This window comes from Phaethon aethereus, assembly GCF_964289735.1.
Source record: "Phaethon aethereus genome assembly, chromosome: 3".
Lineage (NCBI taxonomy): Eukaryota > Metazoa > Chordata > Aves > Phaethontiformes > Phaethontidae > Phaethon > Phaethon aethereus.
Genome location: NC_138576.1, coordinates 1,105,281 through 1,121,639, shown reverse-complemented (window position 1 = coordinate 1,121,639; position 16,359 = coordinate 1,105,281). Strand labels below are relative to the sequence as shown.

At 57.1% G+C, this 16,359-nt stretch overlaps 1 protein-coding gene across 4 annotated transcripts in view; it reads left to right on the top strand.

The window, feature by feature from the left end:
* Positions 1-8,515: 8,515 nt before the first annotated feature.
* Positions 8,516-16,359, top strand: part of OTOF (otoferlin) — a gene marked incomplete at its 3' end in the record, with an annotated part of 107,602 nt that continues 99,758 nt past the window's right edge. For all 4 annotated transcript variants that reach the window (XM_081997532.1, XM_081997531.1, XM_081997530.1 and 1 more), the window contains exons 1-2: positions 8,516-8,867; positions 15,656-15,714. In XM_081997532.1, the coding sequence (XP_081853658.1) occupies positions 8,789-8,867; positions 15,656-15,714 (138 nt within the window). In that variant the 5' untranslated portion in view covers positions 8,516-8,788. The remainder of the gene's footprint in view (positions 8,868-15,655; positions 15,715-16,359) is intronic.

Here is a 16,359-nt window from a genome sequence, read left to right as displayed (position 1 = left end):
GGGCTTCAGCAGCTCAGGGAGCAGCAGTGAGAGGGATGGATGCCAGCCGCACACATAACCCCACCAGCAAGGAGCCCATGGGTGCGGGTGCACCTCCTGGGTGCCTGGGACATCCAGCCTTGGCACCCAGGCCGGCTTTGTGTCCGGGGAAAGCTGCCAGGGACAGGCATTGCCCACCCAGGGCGAGGGCTGCCCGGGGCAAGGGCATCCCCGGTGGTTTGAACCTGGCCGCAGCACGAGTCTTCACTTGCATGGAACGAAAGGAGAGGCGAAAGAAAAAAAGAGAAGGGGGCAGAAAATACGTGATGGTGGAAGGGGCTGGGGAAGCCACATCATCTGAGAAGGCAGGGGGAGGATGAGCCGAAACTCAGTGTCGATCACCTGGGCGAGAGCCTTTCGGGGTCTGTCAGGGAGAGGAAAAGCCCCCAAAGTCCTTCCACGAGCGGGCGTGTTTTAGCAGGGTACGCGTGGGGAGTCTGCCCCTCGCTGAGGCCGCTTGCGCTGTTCACCGTCCCCGCGTGCGGGGCGCGGGGCGGTGGGCGAATCCCCCGCTCTGTCCTGCTGCAGCGGCTGGTGAAGACGAGGAGCCTCGAGCCCTGTAAAACGGCCCGTGGAGACACGCAGCCGCGGGCGGGGGGGCAGAGCCGCCGGGGGACCGAGTCCCGGCCGCGCCCGGCCCTACGGCCCCGTTCAGCGCAGCCGTGCGGTGGGGCGGGGCGCAGGACCCGTGAAGGGTGCAGGGGTTTCGGGACGGGGTGCAGGACCCGTGAAGGGTGCAAAGTGTTTTGGGACGGGGTGCAGGACCCGTGAAGGGTGCAAAGTGTTTTGGGACGGGGTGCAGGACCCGTGAAGGGTGCAGGGGTTTCAGGACGGGGTGCAGGACCCGTGAAGGGTGCAAAGTGTTTTGGGACGGGGTGCAGGACCCGTGAAGGGTGCAGGGGTTTCAGGACGGGGTGCAGGACCCGTGAAGGGTGCAAAGTGTTTTGGGACGGGGTGCAGGACCCGTGAAGGGCGCAGGGGTTTTGGGACGGGGTGCAGGACCCGTGAAGGGCGCAAAGTGTTTTGGGACGGGGTGCAGGACCCGTGAAGGGCGCAGGGGTTTCAGGACAGGGTGCAGGACCCGTGAAGGGCGCAGGGTGCGTGGGGCAGGGTGTGGGGCCCCGAGGCGTGGGTCTGGCCGTGCTCAGCCCCGACCCGCTGCCAGCCGCCCCCGGGCTGTGGAGGGTACCTGCGCTGCAGCTGCCCGGGCTTTGTCCTGTTCGCTTCTGCCTGGCCCAGCGGGGTCACAAACACCGTCACCGGGCAACGGTGGGAGCCCGGCACCCGCCCTGGCCCCCCTGCACTCCCCCCAGCACCCCGAGGTCCCCTGCACCCCCCGGCACCCACTCTTGAACGTCCCCTGCACCCACAGCCCGCGCCCAGCCAGCCCTCACCACTGCACCGCCCCAGCACCCTCTGCCTGCACCCACGCAGGCACCACTGCCTGCACCCCTCCCCAACAACCCCCCCGCCGCTGCCCTCCACCCGCGCTGCAGGGGACCCAGAAATGTCCCCGGGTTTGTATTTTTTAGGCTTTTTGTTTGGTTTTTTCCCCCCCCCCCCAGTTCCTTGTGTAAAGGGAATAGCGGGCTCTGCTCCTGCCCCAGGACCTGTCCTGGAAAGGCTTTGGGAAGGGTCAGTTGCCTATAAAGAACTGATGTAAAAAAAAAAAAAATTGCACGCAGAGACCTGCATGTTTTATTGAAATAATCCTTGTAAAATGGTCCTTGCTTGTAAGGGGCACAGGGAGGTGTGGGAATTGGAGGGGCTATTCTTTATCTAAGCTCTGAAACATCTTGAAAAAAAAAAAAGAAAAAGAAAAGAAAAAGGAGAAGGAGAAGAAAGGAAAAGGAAAGAAAGGAAAAGAAAGGAAAAAGAAAGGAAGGAAAAGGAAGGAAAAGAAAAGGAAGGAAAAGAAAAGGAAGGAAAAGGGAAAGGGAAAGGGAAAGGAAAAGGAAAAGGAAAGGAAAATAGAAATCCAGGGGCTTTCAGCACCTGCCTCACACTACAGCATTACAGTGCCACCTCCCAGCCACCTTCTCTCCCAGCTGGGTCATGCAGCAGAGGTGTGTGTTGGTCTCACCAGATTATGCAGCCTCCGGTTTCAGCACTTCCAAAACCCACATGGCACCATCAAGCTGTGCAGCCCCATGAGCGGGACCCCGTGGCTCGGTGGCCGACAGCTCAGCCCGAGCTGGCCAGGCTCCTGCTGCTGTCTTCTCTAGTTCCCAGTGAGATGTGGATTCAGCTGACACAGGACTGGGAAGAAATTGGGAGAGGTGGGATCCATCACCAGGAGTTTGCTAAGGGCATGAGAGACCTCACGCAGAAAACCACTGCACATCCTTACAGCTGGCTCCTCTCTGCAGGGGGGACAGAGCAGGAAAGCTCCATTTGCCACTTGTGCTGAATTCAAGAAAATAGGAAAACCTCCATATCAGAATTTACAGTAATAATCATCATCATCATCATCTCCACTCATTGAGAGCTGCTGCATTGCTACAGCTGCCGAGTAACCAGGAAAGCTCTGGCATTTAAGGAGTGAGAAGGTTATCTGGCTCACCGCAGGCTTACGACCCGGCGTCCGCACGGCTTTCCAACCCATCTCAGAGGATACAATGGGAAGATAATAAAGTAAATGGAAAATGATGCAAAAGGCCAAATGGATTTACCAAAGTCAGTCCTGCTAGGCGGACTAGATTGCTTGCTTTGAAAACAACTGATCTTCTGGCTGGGGAAGGGGACTGGTCCTTCTCCAGCTGGGTTAGTGCAGCCTGGGCAGGGGAGATGGGCAGCTGGTGCAGCTGGAGGAGACGGGAATTGGTGGGAGGCTTGGAGGGGGTGAAGCAGCTGCTAAGGGAGAGGACAGGGGTTGCAGTGGAGGGAGAGGGGCCAGGCTGGAGGCAGCTCAAGGAGGAAAGCTCTTGGGGATCCAAATGTGGAACCTGTTGCATTCAATGCTTTCACAGAATCACAGAATCATTAAGGTTGGAAAAGACCTTTAAGATCATCAAGTCCAACCATCAACCCAACACCCCCATGCCCACTAAACCACGTCCCGAAGTGCCACTTCTACATGTTTTTTGAACACCTCCAGTGATGGCGACTCCACCACCTCCCTGAGCAGCCTGTGCCAATGCCTGACCACTCTCTCAGTGAAGAAACTTTTCCCAATATCCAAACTAAACCTCCCCTGGCACAACTTGAGGCCATTTCCTCTCATCCTATCGCTGGTTACTTGGGAGAAGAGACCAACCCCCACCTCACCACAACCCCCTTTCAGGCAGTTGTAGAGAGCGATGAGGGCTCCCCTCAGCCTCCTCTTCTCCAGACTGAACACCCCCAGTTCCCTCAGCCGCTCCTCATCAGACTTGTGCTCCAGACCCCTCCCCAGCTCCGTTGCCCTTCTCTGGACACGCTCCAGCACCTCAACGTCCTTCTTGGCGTGAGGGACCCAACACTGAACACAGGATTCGAGGTGCAGCCTCACCAGTGCCGAGTCCAGGGACACGATCCCTGCCCTGCTCCTGCTGGCCACACTAGTGCTGATGCAGGCCAGGATGCTGTTGGCCTTCTTGGCCACCTGGGCACACTGCTGGATCATGTTCAGTAGGTAGAGTGGATAAACCTGACAAGGACATGCTGGGAGAAAGGGTGGGAACACTGCACAGAAATCACTCATGGGCTGGAGTGCAAAATGCGAGGCCGTGTGTTAAGAGACCAGGGAAAAGGATCTGAAGGTGCCTGTGGGTCCCAGACCTGCAAGGAGATACTGCCCGATGCCAAGCCCCGGCAGTGTTTGTGCCCTCGAGCATAGCCCAGGGAGAGGATGTGGAGCCTCAGGTGTTGCTGCACTTATCCTGGCCTGAGGAGCTGCAGAAAAAGATGGTGAAGTAAAAGAGGTCTTGTGCGTCAGGAGGAGATGAGAAGAGCTGGGCTTGTTTAGTCAAGCAAAAGAGAGGCTGAGGGGAGAGGATTGCACTTAGAAAATTCATCTGGAGGGAGAAAGGGGAAGACAGAAGGAGCAAGAAAACAACAATGACCAAGGTGAGGCTGCAAATTAGCAGCAGTTTCCTGTCCATGAGACCCGTGAGGTTCAAGCAATGGCTTTCCAACAAAGGTCACAGAGGCAGAAACTTCTCAGGCTTTTAATGGAGCTTGTTTTTGGGAGGAGCATTGTGTCAGGGTGCTTGGCGCTGCTGTCTCAGAGCCACCGAAGGTTTGGGTTCCCCATCGTCTTCTTTAGCTGCCTGGAAATGATGATTTTGGGTGGGCTGCCAGGGAGCCCTGGTCCAGGTGTCTTCTCTGCAGATCCGAGGACTATAACAGAGCCTGGGACTCTCTCTGCATGCACAGACTAGCTCAGTCCTGCCAGAAATCCCCAGGCAGAAGTTTCAGCTTCTCTGGAAATGACTGAGGGTCTTGTCATCGTTCCAGGGGGAAGACATCACTCCAGGAAACAGCCTCAAGTTGTGTCAGGGGAGGTTTAGTTTGGATACTGGGAAAAATTTCTTCGCCAACAGGGTTGCCAAGCACTGGCACAGGCTGCCCAGGGAGGTGGTGGAGTCACCGTCCTTGGAGGGATTTAAAAGCCGTGTAGATGTGGTGCTCAGGGGCACGGTTCAGTGGTGGGCTTGGCAGTGCTGGGTTAACGGTTGGGCTTGATGATCTTAAGGGTCTTTTTAACCTAAATAATTCTGATTCTGTGACAGAAGGATCCTGTTACTAAGGGTGCAGAGCTCTCACCTATTCCCCACACAGCTGCTCCAGGGTAGGACCCTCAGTCCAGAAGATCTCATGAGGACACTTTGTAAACTACCTATAGCACTGATTTACATGGGAAAGTTTACTGGTTTGCCTCGGATTTGGCATTTCCCTTTCTTAGCAAACCCTTTTGCTTGCTCACCATTCTGGTTAGGTACAAAAAATGCCTCCACAGCGTTTTCCCCTTTTTTCTCAGAGACCGATATCCGTATGCAGAGCCGCCCACTGCAGCGCTCAATGTTATGATGATGCTACGAGGCAGCTTTGTCCCACAAAGTCTCACTCATGACAGTGTCATCCCTGAAATTCTTTCAAATGAGAGGGACTCAGCTGCAGGGGGGACCACAGCAGATGGAGAGAGACTTGCAGTGGCAAAGTCAAGGTCAGGAAGATCTGGGATCTGAAAGATGGAGTCTGTGAGTGGAGTGATGAAAGACGACAGGGGATAAGGGCTGCTCCCAGCCCTTTTTCTCCTCATTCCTTGCCCCCAATTTCGGTAGTCATGAGTAAAACTCTTGGATGCTCTCCATGCACCTATGGGACACGGTCACTGCTCCGTGGGGCAGTTCATCAATGAGGGCTTCAGTTTGCTCTGTGTGGGGCTAAATTAGTGTGATTGCTCTCTAGGGAGCTGTGGTATAAATGATACTTGTGAACCACTTAACAGCTCCCCAGGAAAAGGGCTGCAGAAGTTCCAGAAAGGTGCTTTGGTTTGGACATTTGCCCTCCATGAGGGTCTCCTTCTTGCTCACGCTCCAAGGCTCTGCCTTTTTTTCTAGGATTTTAGTGGGATTGACAAACGGGGAGGCTGATATGATTTTTCCAAGCGTGGGAAGAGAAGAGCTGGGGAAAAAAAAAAAGAGAGGTAAAGAGTTAAGAAAAGAAATTTCATTAATTTTGGACTTAATGCTCTGTAGCATCCTCATAAGACTATTGCTTCAGCATGTGCAATTGGATTTATTTTAATGGGATACTGGTGCTGTGGGAGGTGTACGCAGAAGGGCTAGTTAAGGCCTGATTCTGCCATGGCAAGTAGTCCTTTCCCCCTCGCCTTTGGTGTAAATAAGTAAATAAGAGCAATCATCAGTGATTCAGAGGTGGGTGTGTAATTTTATTCACATGCAGTGATGTGAAAATTGCAGAGACCTTGTGAAAAACTGAAATTAGTGTTTATAAAGGGCATTTTCTCATCTCGTTCCATTAATCACAGGTAGGCCTCTTCAGCGCTCAAGCTGGAGAGAACACCGCTTGACAAACCTCGGGTTTTGTTGACTTTGCTGTAATTGGGTTCCTACGTTGCTCCTGCTCATCCTCATTATCCAATTTACGGGTATAATGGGTGGATAAATCAGCAGGGGTGCAAATGTAGATCTTCCACCATCCAGAAGAGCAGTGAGCTCTGGAGGTCTCTTTAGCTGTGAGTGGCCAGACTTTGCTGGGTTGGGGCACCCTAAGAGGATGCTCCTGTCCAGCAGCCGAGGGGCCGTAGCTTCTTGCACTGCTTTCAGCAGCTACAGCCACCAGATCGCGGTCAGATTTAATGCACCATGCTACACACCCGTGCGTATATCATGTCCTGTCTTAATTTCTTCTTTCTTGCTTTGTTGTGTCTCTTTATTTAAGCCTAGGAGTAAAACTATGGGATACCATTCCTCAAGAGGCCTCCACCTGTGCTTTTGCTATAGGAACAGTTAAATCATGTCTTGGATTTCATGTAAAATCAGGAAAAAAGACACCACAATCCTTATCAGGATTGTCATGGTGGCCACATAGCATCTCGCACCTTCCTCATGCTGCAGCTCTAAGCAAGCAGTCCTACCGCCTCTTGCAATGACTATCTTCAGTCAACACCCCTTATGGATTTTTTTACTTCATTCTCTACTTTCTGATATTGAATAAGAGGTTTAAAATTAACTACATGATGTAGAAGGTGTTTTCTGTGGTACTTGTGCTTTTAGGGCAACATGGGTTGCTCTGAAGGTGCCTCCTAGAAACGCTGATGTAATTTGCTTGAGTGAATTCGGGAAGTGGAGCAGGGGGAGATGAAGGTGAGGACATCCTCTGCTGGATCACCAGAAAAGATGAGCAGTATTTCACCGAGGGGCTTCACATGGCTGTTATGTCCCACTAGAGCTGCTCAATGATAAGAGTCAAGGTAGCACTTGGGTTGACATTCATGCAGCTGCACATTGACTATACAGTAGGTGACAGCCAAGCGCCTGAAAGAGGCCAAGCTAAGTTAAAACGCTGCAAAACCCATGAGAGCGCCTCTGAACAATCAGGGTAAACCCCAGAGAAACCCTCATTGCCTCTAAACTCCAGCTTTTTAGCAAGACTGAAGGCAGAAGGGTGAAAGGGGTTGCAAAAGCAGCACCAGCCTGGATGGATCAGCTGAGAGAGACCAACTAGAGACCAAAAAATGCTGGTTTAGCGGCATCAGACGTACTGGACCCACCTCTGTCTCATGCATGGTCTCACCTCCTGAGCTCTTGCATGGGCACAAAGCCGGAGCCCTTCGCACCAGCCAGCGCCCAGCACGCTGCTGCCTTCGCCGCCACCTCCTCCCTCGCCTCTGGGCCGTGCTGCCAGGAGGTAATTAGGACCCTAATGAGAAATGGCACATGCTGTGAATCCCTACAAGTTTCTTCATTCTCATGCACTTATGGATAAGCATAATGATCTTTCCCGCTGGCAGGACGACAGCAGTCCAGCCTCTCTAACAGAACCTGACATGGTGGATGGAAACAGATGTCTTATTTCCAGTGTTTTATTATCCATTTGTGAAGGCTTCACCCTCGCTTCTCTTTCTCTCTGATGGTGCTAAAGCTCTCCTGGGTTCACTTTTCACCACAGATGGATTCTTCCTGGAAGTGCCCAAGCAGGAAAGGAAGATGTGTGAGGCCTGAAGACCCTGGTGTGTATGCTCTTCCTCTTCCCAAATGCGTGCGTTAATCATCTTCCTTGATGGCACATTTAAGGCTCTAGGAAAGGTGTTCACGTGCAATCCCACAGCAAGACCTGCTCCAAACCGAGCCCACAAGCCCAGATTGTGCAGCTGTTACTTATGTGTGGAAACCCCACTTGATCCCGTTGAGGTTCAGCCTAGAACACGGCAAGCACGCAAAGCAGCGCGCGGAGCACGCAGCAGCCCGGATAAGCGCGCAGCAGAGCGCGGCATCGCCAGCAGTCAGGCACCGGCTCTTCCAGGCCGGCATGCCGCAGCCCCACGGCACAGCGACGCTGCCTGCGCTGCCAGGGACCTTCCTGCACCCCGCGACGCTGTGGCAGGACATGTCCCGTCCTCTGGCCCAAACTCGGTCATGGTCCAGCTGAAGGGCCGTGATCTAGCGGCCCTACTGCCGTAGCCGTGGGCTGCACGGGGGGGGTCTTAGCTCTATCTCCCACCTCCAGCGGCTGGTGTTGGAGGGGGGATACATGGATAACAGCCCACCCATCTCTTGCGCCCAGGAGATGCTGCGAACAGTGTGGAGTCCCCGCGCCGGCCAGCCCTTGGTGGTTCCAGGCAGTGGGGAGAGAGCTCAGGTCTTCCTGGGCACCTCCCCCCCCGATATGTTTGGGGTGGGGTGGGGGTGCACATCCTTGCCCCAGAGGCTCCAGCTTACAGATGCTGAGCACCCATCCGTGCTGGACGGAGCCCTGCCTCAGTTTCCCCTCTCATAGTCCTCTGCAACCGGAGGGGGAAGTTCCCTGCAGCCCGCTCCCCCCTCCCCCCCCCCAAACCGCCCGCCTTCCCCGGGGAGGGGAGGGGAAAGGAGAGGGGAGGGCACTGCTCTCCGCGCCGCTCCGCGCTTCGGAGCGCAGCTGGGAGCGCGGCACCGCGCACCGCACCGCGCACCGCACCGCGCACCGCACCGCGCCCCGCACCGCCCCGCACCGCGCATCTCTCTGCGCCCCGCGTCCCGCACCATCCCGCGCACCGCACCGCGCACCGCCCCGCGCCCCGCACCGCCCCGCGCCCCGCACCATGGCTCTGCTGCTGCAGCTCCGCACCGTCTCCGGCCTCCGCGGCAAAGCCGACCGCATCGCCAAAGCGGCTTTCCGAGGTAGCGGGCGGGGGGCGGCGGGGGGGTCCCGGGAGGGGTTGTTCCCCGCCGTCCCCCTGCCTCAGTTTCCCCACTGCCCGGGTGGGGAAGGGGGATGCGAGCCTGCCAGATTGAAGGGCTGCCCACGCCTCCTCGTCCGGGGCATGAGCCCCCCCGCCCCCTCCCCGAGCTGCTCTCCTGGGATCCCCCTGCCCGCCTGCACCCGGGACACTGCAGCCCCCACGGGCAGCCCCTGGGGAGAGGGATTCGTCCAGAAGGTGAAGTCCCAGGGTGACAAACCCACCCCCCCACGCGGGAGTGGGACCGTGGCCCAGCTGGGGGGAGCCGGGCTCCTGCCCTGGGGTCTAGGGCTGAGGTTTGGTGGCCAAGCTGTGCCCCCCAGGAGCGCGTCCCTGGCAGGGCCAGGAGAGAACTTGCCTTGCGCTGGCACCCGGCGTGTCTGTGGGCTTCTTCCAAGGATGCTGCAGCTTTGGTTTTTCTGCTCCGATCCACATCGGCTCCAAAGCTTCCCAAGGGAAGCTGCAAAAGGAGCAAAAACTCGCCGGGGGTGCATACCCTCAGCAGCAGCCAAACCTCATCCGAGTCCCCCAAGGACTTGGGGCACGCTCGGCGTCGAATCCGCCCGTCCCATCGCAGTCTTTGTGCAGAGCCCACCGGCAGGCAGAGGCGGGTGTGGGATGGTTTGGCAGCTCCAGGAGTCAGGAATAGCGTGATCCCTTCTCCCCGCGAGCGCGCGGCAGGAGAGCAGGGGAGCAGGTATTTCCACCACCTCCCAGCCAGGCCAGCCAGCGCTGCCGTAATGACTGTACTGTCATTAAAAAGGCGTAATTACCCCTTTATTTCCCTGTCCCTGCCTCCCAGCATCAGCGCAGGGGCAATTAAATAACGACTGAGGTTATAACAGGTTGTACCTCCGGCCAGCCTGACGCCTGCAGCAGTCCCAGCCCTAAGCCCCCCCCCGGCGAACCCCCCCGCCTCCCCTGGCAGTGGGGAGGGGGGATCTGCAGGAGGACCGAAGGCCACCGTGGGTTTTCCTGGTGAGCCCCGGGAGGACCCACATTTCCCTGAGCCCGGCACACAGCCCCTCCCGGATGGGCAGGATCCGTCCCTGCCTCAACACCTCTGCATAAGAGCCGCTGTGAGACCCTTCGGTCCAACCGATGGGCGATGGGAATGACACCCGCTTCGAGGTGCTGCGAGCACCCACTGGGCTCTCGCTGCACCCACCCTCTCGTGCTCCTGCCAGTTCCCTTGTCAGAGCCCTTATGGGGCACCAGGGCATTTCTCCAGGCCCTCCATGATCCCATCCCCATCGTCCTCCCAGGCGCGGTGCGGGATTGCCGTCGCTGTCACCTCGTCCAGGGAGAACGACACCGAACTTCACAGCCGTGTTTCCTTCTCCGGTGCTGAGCCGCGAGGAGCTGAGCTCCTCGTGGACATTTCTTTCCCAAGGAAGAAATTTGGTGTCATCTTCGAGAACGGTTGGGTCAGGGTCCAGAAATATTCTTCCTGGTAGTTTGCTGCAATCGATATCTGTGCAAAGAGAGGGTTTAGCCTCACGCTGTGAATATCACCACCAGGTATCACCGCTACCTGCAGTCAGGGATGCCTCTTCCCCTGCTCGTCCTGGGCAGCCACGGAGCTCGTGGCCAGGCCATCCGATGCTGCTGTCTTCCACAAGCTCGGTCCTAGAGGAGAGGCTCCCTGTGACCAGACCCAACAGGGCTGGATCCTGAGGTCATGGCTAGCAAAATCCTGCTGCTAAAAGGGTGGTAGAGGTGGGTTAGGAAGCGATGCCGTGCGTGGTTGGGCTGGTGAAGGCAGCAGGCAGGTGGGTTGGGACCGACCCATCCCTCGGACGGGATGGCGGGTGGAGAGGGCTTTGGTCTCATTCCCTGTTCATGCCACTCGGCGTGTGTCCCCGAAGCCGCAGCAAGCCTTGCCTGTACAGGGAACAGCAGTTTAGCATTTTGTATTACCATCTGGCTGCAAAGCCTGTCTACATCTCACCCGAATTCCTTGTCCCAAAAGGGGAACAAGTGGAGACAGCTCCGTGTCTGCCCTGCGGACAGGGAAGCCCAGGGGCAGATCCCCTGGGAGCCCCTTTGGCTCGTAGCAGCGTCATTTTGGGTTATGGGAGAGCACTGAGCCTGGGGTGCCGGCTAACACGAGACGTGAATCCAGGACAGGACCTTGCATGGGGGACAGGACCTTGTTCTGGATGAGGGGACCAGAATTACCGCAGTGTGAGGATACATAAGCGGGATGATCCTTATGGAAAGGTGATCTCTCTGACACACTATACAATCCACCAGCTGTAGTATAGTCAGGTAGGAGTTCTTAGATACTCTCCGTCTTCTCTTGACACGCTTTATGATACTCGTGAGGATCGGCTCATGCCAGATTGCTAAGTGCTAATTGCTTTGGATGAGGCAGGGCTGGGTCCCGCAGGCGCCTGGGCTGGACCCTGTCCTGCACCGGTGGGTCCCAGCGCTGGGTTTCAGCCGGTGGCTCCTGCATCCCTCCCTGAGGACGCACAGCACCGCGTTGCGTTGCCTTCTGCGAGAAGGCTTTCCTGCCTCCGGGGTGTTTCGGCGATGGCCATGGTGTTTTGCTCTCCCCTCGCCCCGTGAGGATTTGGGAACGATGGGCAGCAGAGTCATGGCATGGCAGGTTCAATGCTGCTGTGAAGCTGCGTTATTTGTCCTGTTGGCTGCCTTGTCCTCTCCGCCCGACTCTTGAAAGCCCTGGCCGTATTTTTGCTGTTTGATTAAAATGATGCTGTGCCATTGCTGCCATCCAGGCTGGCCATGGCTCTCGCAGGGCCCATCCAAACTACCCCAGGGCTGTCCAGCCCCGGGCTAACCCCTGCCCTGGGATGGGATGGAATGGGATGGGGTGGGGTGGGATGGGATGGAGCCAAGCGCGTTGGGCTGGACCCTCAGTGCCAGGCCTGGGAGAGCATCCTGCCGTGACTGGTTGGGTTTTGGTGCCAAAGTGTCCAGAGGGAAGTCTCCTGCCTTCCTCCGGTGACTCTAGAGGGAGTCTAGACCCCTTTAGCGTGGAGTGAGGTGACCTCCACCAGCCTGGCATCCCTCAGGGCTCCTCACAGCAACTCACAGGTTGAGTGTTGTGCTGATACTCCTCAGTACCCTGGTTTTCCTGGAGTTACTGAGCATTGCAGAGAGGGATGGTCTTCACTAGTCAAGCTACCGTCCAGCCTCCTCCTCCCTCTCCTCACCCCCCGGCAGCAGAGCTCCCTGAGTGGGTGTTTGCTCATTCAGCTGAAAAGAAGTTAAAGAAAGAATTCAACTCCGGTGTGACAGGCTGCCGTGTGCGTTTCTGCAGGTGGGCAGTGCTCTGAAATGCTGCTCGACTTCAGCTCAGGTGGGAGATGAATAAATCACAACCCTCATAAAAGTGTTCCTGAGGAAGGGCTGAGACTGACAGCCGTGTGGGATGGCTATGGAATAACGCTGCTCCTCTTCTCCCAGGGATCCCAGCACTCCCGGCAGCCCCCGTGAGCCGAGACCGCACTCTTTGCATTTTGCAAACAGGAGAAACTGAGGCACAGACAGGAGCTCCCAGTTCTGGACCTGTGGGAGCATCCAGGGAGATCTGCCAGGTTATCCAGCTCCTAGTCTGGGAGGGGAGGGGAGAGGTGGGCTCTGCCCCACCAGGATGGCCAAAATCCGCTCCCACCTTGAGTGTCAGGGGCTCGACTCCCGCTGCGGCGTTGGATTTGCCTCACCAAAACTCCCAGGGGATGCTCGTGCCCCGGGAGTTTGTGGGGTGTTAACCGACAAGATCCCTTGCCTTTATGACCCTCCCAGTTGTTCAGAGGAGATTTGGGGCTGGTTTTGAGCTTCAGTGGCTCGTAGGGCACCGATTGCTCCAGGCTGGCTGGAAAGGGCTCCAGAGCCCCAGCTCGGTTGCTGTTGCAGCTCTCGGGCTCTGCAGATGAAACTCAGCTAGGGGCGAATAGAGATTTTCTGCAAATACTTGCAAAAGAGCAGAAAAATGGTGAATTTTCTTCAGCCTGCCCATTTTAGGGGTGCCTGCTCCTGTCCCCCAGCAAGGTCTCTTGCCCGTAGCAGTTTTCACTCCTAGATCAGCCTAATTGCATTTGTGAAGGAGGAGACTGGTGCCCCGGTGCAATTAGAGCACTTGTCAGCTAATTGATCACAGACAGAGTTATACAAAGCTTCTTGGCGGGGCTTCCTGTCTGGACTGTGTGTTAATGAGGGATGTCATCCATGGATAGCCCCTGGAGCACCACCGGGCACCGGTGGGTAACGATACCGCAGTAACCAAATATCGCCCTGATGCTCGCTGGGTTGGGAGAGGACAGGGCAGGGGGGTCCCACCGCGTTGGCTGGTCTTAAGTCATGCTCTTAGGAGAGTATTTCAGGTGGCAGATTGTCCTCCTTGGAGTGTTTTCTCCCACATAGTGCTTCCTACCTGTGTTTGCTTACAGCTGATTCACCCCCTGACCTGTGCACGTCTCCTCGTTTGGTCCCGTACCTACGGGAGGGTGCTCTGCAGCTTCCCCCTGAGCCCACACCAAGGCTGAGATGCTGCTGTGCCTCTGGCATGGGTGCCTGTCCCCCCCCAGGAAGCTGTGGGGTCCTGGAATCACAGACCCGCAGCAGGGTTTGGGTGGGAAGGGGCTGTCAGAGGCCATCTCGTCCCACCCCTGCAGTGAGCAGGGACATCTTCACCCCGAGCAGGTTGCTCAGAGCCCCGTCCAGCCTGACCTGGGCTGTTTCCAGGGATGGGGCATCCACCACCTCTCTGGGCAACCTGGGCCAGGGCTTCACCACCCTCGTTGCCAAAAATTTCTTCTTACATCCAGTCTAAATCTCCCCTCTTTTAGTTTAAAACCGTCACCCCTTGTCCTGTGGCTCCAGGCCCTGCTGAACAGTCTGTCCCCATCTTTCTCCTCAGCCCCTCCAAGCCCTGGCAGCTGCACTAAGGTCTCCCCGGAGCCTTCTCTGCTCCAGGCTGAGCCCCCCCAGCTCTCCCAGCCTGTCCTCCCAGCAGAGCTGTTCCAGCCCTCGGAGCATCGCTGGGGCCTCCTCCTGGTGGCTCGATCTCGGTGGAGGAATGTTCCCATTCCCAGTCTGGGTTTCCCCCCCTCAGGTAAGGGGGGGGCCAGGCTGCATCCCAGTTCAGCTCCCGTCCCACCCCATGGAAAGCGAGGGGAGAACCGCGTCCCCTTGCACAGGGAGGCAGCCAGCGTGCATGGGGTGAGGGTGGGCAGCGGTACCGTATTCCACGAGGCTCGGGGATCTCCTCCACCTTCACCTGGAGTCGGTGGCAGGAGATAAATACAGTGCTCTGCCTATGTCCGCAAGAAACGCGTGCACCCGTGGGCGAAGTGACTCACGGCAGGGAGCTGGGAGGGTGATTTGGGACGCAGGACGCACCTCTGGGTGTGCTTTACCCAGGTCAGGTGCTGCAGGCAGCACAAAGTCTGACAAGATGTTTTCCTGCCTCTCCTTGTGTAACAGTTAAATTCAAAAGGGGTGCGGCATTCCCTGCAAAGAGCCGTGTCACGAGCATCTCATTCTTTGCTAAAATAAAGTAAAAGCTGACCCCGCAGCAGCAAGGGGTACCCCCGGCACCCACTTCCCCGGCCGCAGGCAGCCTGTGCCCCAAACCAGACTCACGCACAGAAATGTGTTTAATTACCCAGGAGGCGGTTTTCCTTTCTGGAAGGGAAAGCCTCGACGTGATGCAGTGATTAAATATTAGCATTTTTATGAGTTTTCCTCCTGCAGTGTCATGAAGTGCATATTAACTAGAAATATCGACTCAGGGGGGTGTGGGTGGGTAAGGTTATCCTACGGGGAGCAGCTGAAAGCACGGGGCAACCTATTCTATGATTCTGTGGTTCTGAGGTTGTGTGATTCTGTGATGCTGTGACCCGTGAGCTGGGGCTCCTTGGGAAAACCTGATTATTTCAATAACTAACGCGCAGGTTTGGCTGCTCTCCCTGGGCATCCCCTGCGCAGCGGCTCCTCCGCTCACCCCGTCCCTGCTCCCAGCAGAGCCCGGGGGCTTCCGAGGCTCCCCTGCCTGCGCAGGCGGGCCAGCCTGAGCTCCTCTTCCTCCCCGGGTCCCTGTCCCGGGGCAGTGCCCGGCAGAGCCGGGGGTGGCGGGTGCTGCTATCGGGGTGGGCACGCGTGGCCGCATCCCTGTAGCTGGACTCAAACGTGCCGACCCTCTGCTCTGTGCAGGAGCCGGGGGGGTTTTCTTGGGGTAACCGGTCCTAAATCTCAGCCCCGGGGTTCGAGCATGCTTCTGGGGTGTGTAGACCTGCATGCCAATACCCCGAAGCTTGAGGAGCCCCTGTTCAATGTAAAAGCCACCGCAGGAGCTGCCACGAACCCCATCCCCTTGCTCAGTTTCACCTGCTCTGCGATAGCTGGGACAAGGCTTCAACACGCCATTAAGCGTGCTCTGGAAACACTTTCTTAGCTCGCCCTTAGAGCAGGCTAGCGTGGTTTTGTGCCGGTGCCGGGGAGCTGAGGCTGGATTCGCGCTCCTGGGGGGCTGCGTCCCCCCGCGCAGCCCCTTTGCGCGCTCGCACGCGTGCCTGCGGTGCCCTCGCGCCTTCGCAGCCGCATTTCCCCGTCGCAGACCGTGCTCCACCGAGGCCGCCCCCGCAGACCCCGACCCGGGGTCTCGGTGCCGCCGGTGCCGTGCAGCCCCCAGCCCTGCCGGCCGCCCCGGCCGCCCCTCACCTCGCTGCAACCGACCTGCTCTTCCTCTCCCCTCTCCAGGTCTCTCCTTCTACACCCAGGTGCTCGAAAACTGCGAGGACGAGGCCAGGTTTGATGAGGTAAGAGCAGACGTGTTTTCCTCCCGGTCTGTCTCGCACATCTGGTTGGCTTTGCCGTGACTCCCTGTCCAGATGGATATCCCCGTTCCCCAATTTTAGCGTGTTGGCATCTTCGTTGTCTGCTGCAGGGTTTCTCCTGGCAGGTACCAACTGGGTCTCTTGGCCATGGTCTGGCTGGGGCTGAGGACATGGGCTGTCCCGTGATGTGGGAACAGCCCTGCAGCATTTCCCCGTGGGGTGATTAATGAAAAAAAAAAATTTCAAAATCCATGTTGTTTGCACTGAAGTTTCAGGAAAAATTGCTTGTCTCCACTGGGCAAATCCCGCTGGGCTCTTGGATCTCCTTTTCCTTGCCTCGGGGGGAAAAACCCCTCCTTGTTTCAGACCCCCAGTGCCTCAGTTGTTGCTGCTCAGGCTGCCAGCCCCCCTCGCCCGTCTGCATCCCTCGACTCACGCCGGGCAACGAGCGACTCGATCTGCTGTGGGTGCCGATCGGATGAGGCATCGGCCTTTCGTGCTCAGCTTTGGGCTTGGGAAGGGAGAGAGGAGGAACTGAAACCCAAGTTCTGTGTGGTTTTAAAATACAGCCTTTTGTTAAGCAGTTACTAAGAAAATATTCTGAGATGATTGAAATACTTTCACCCA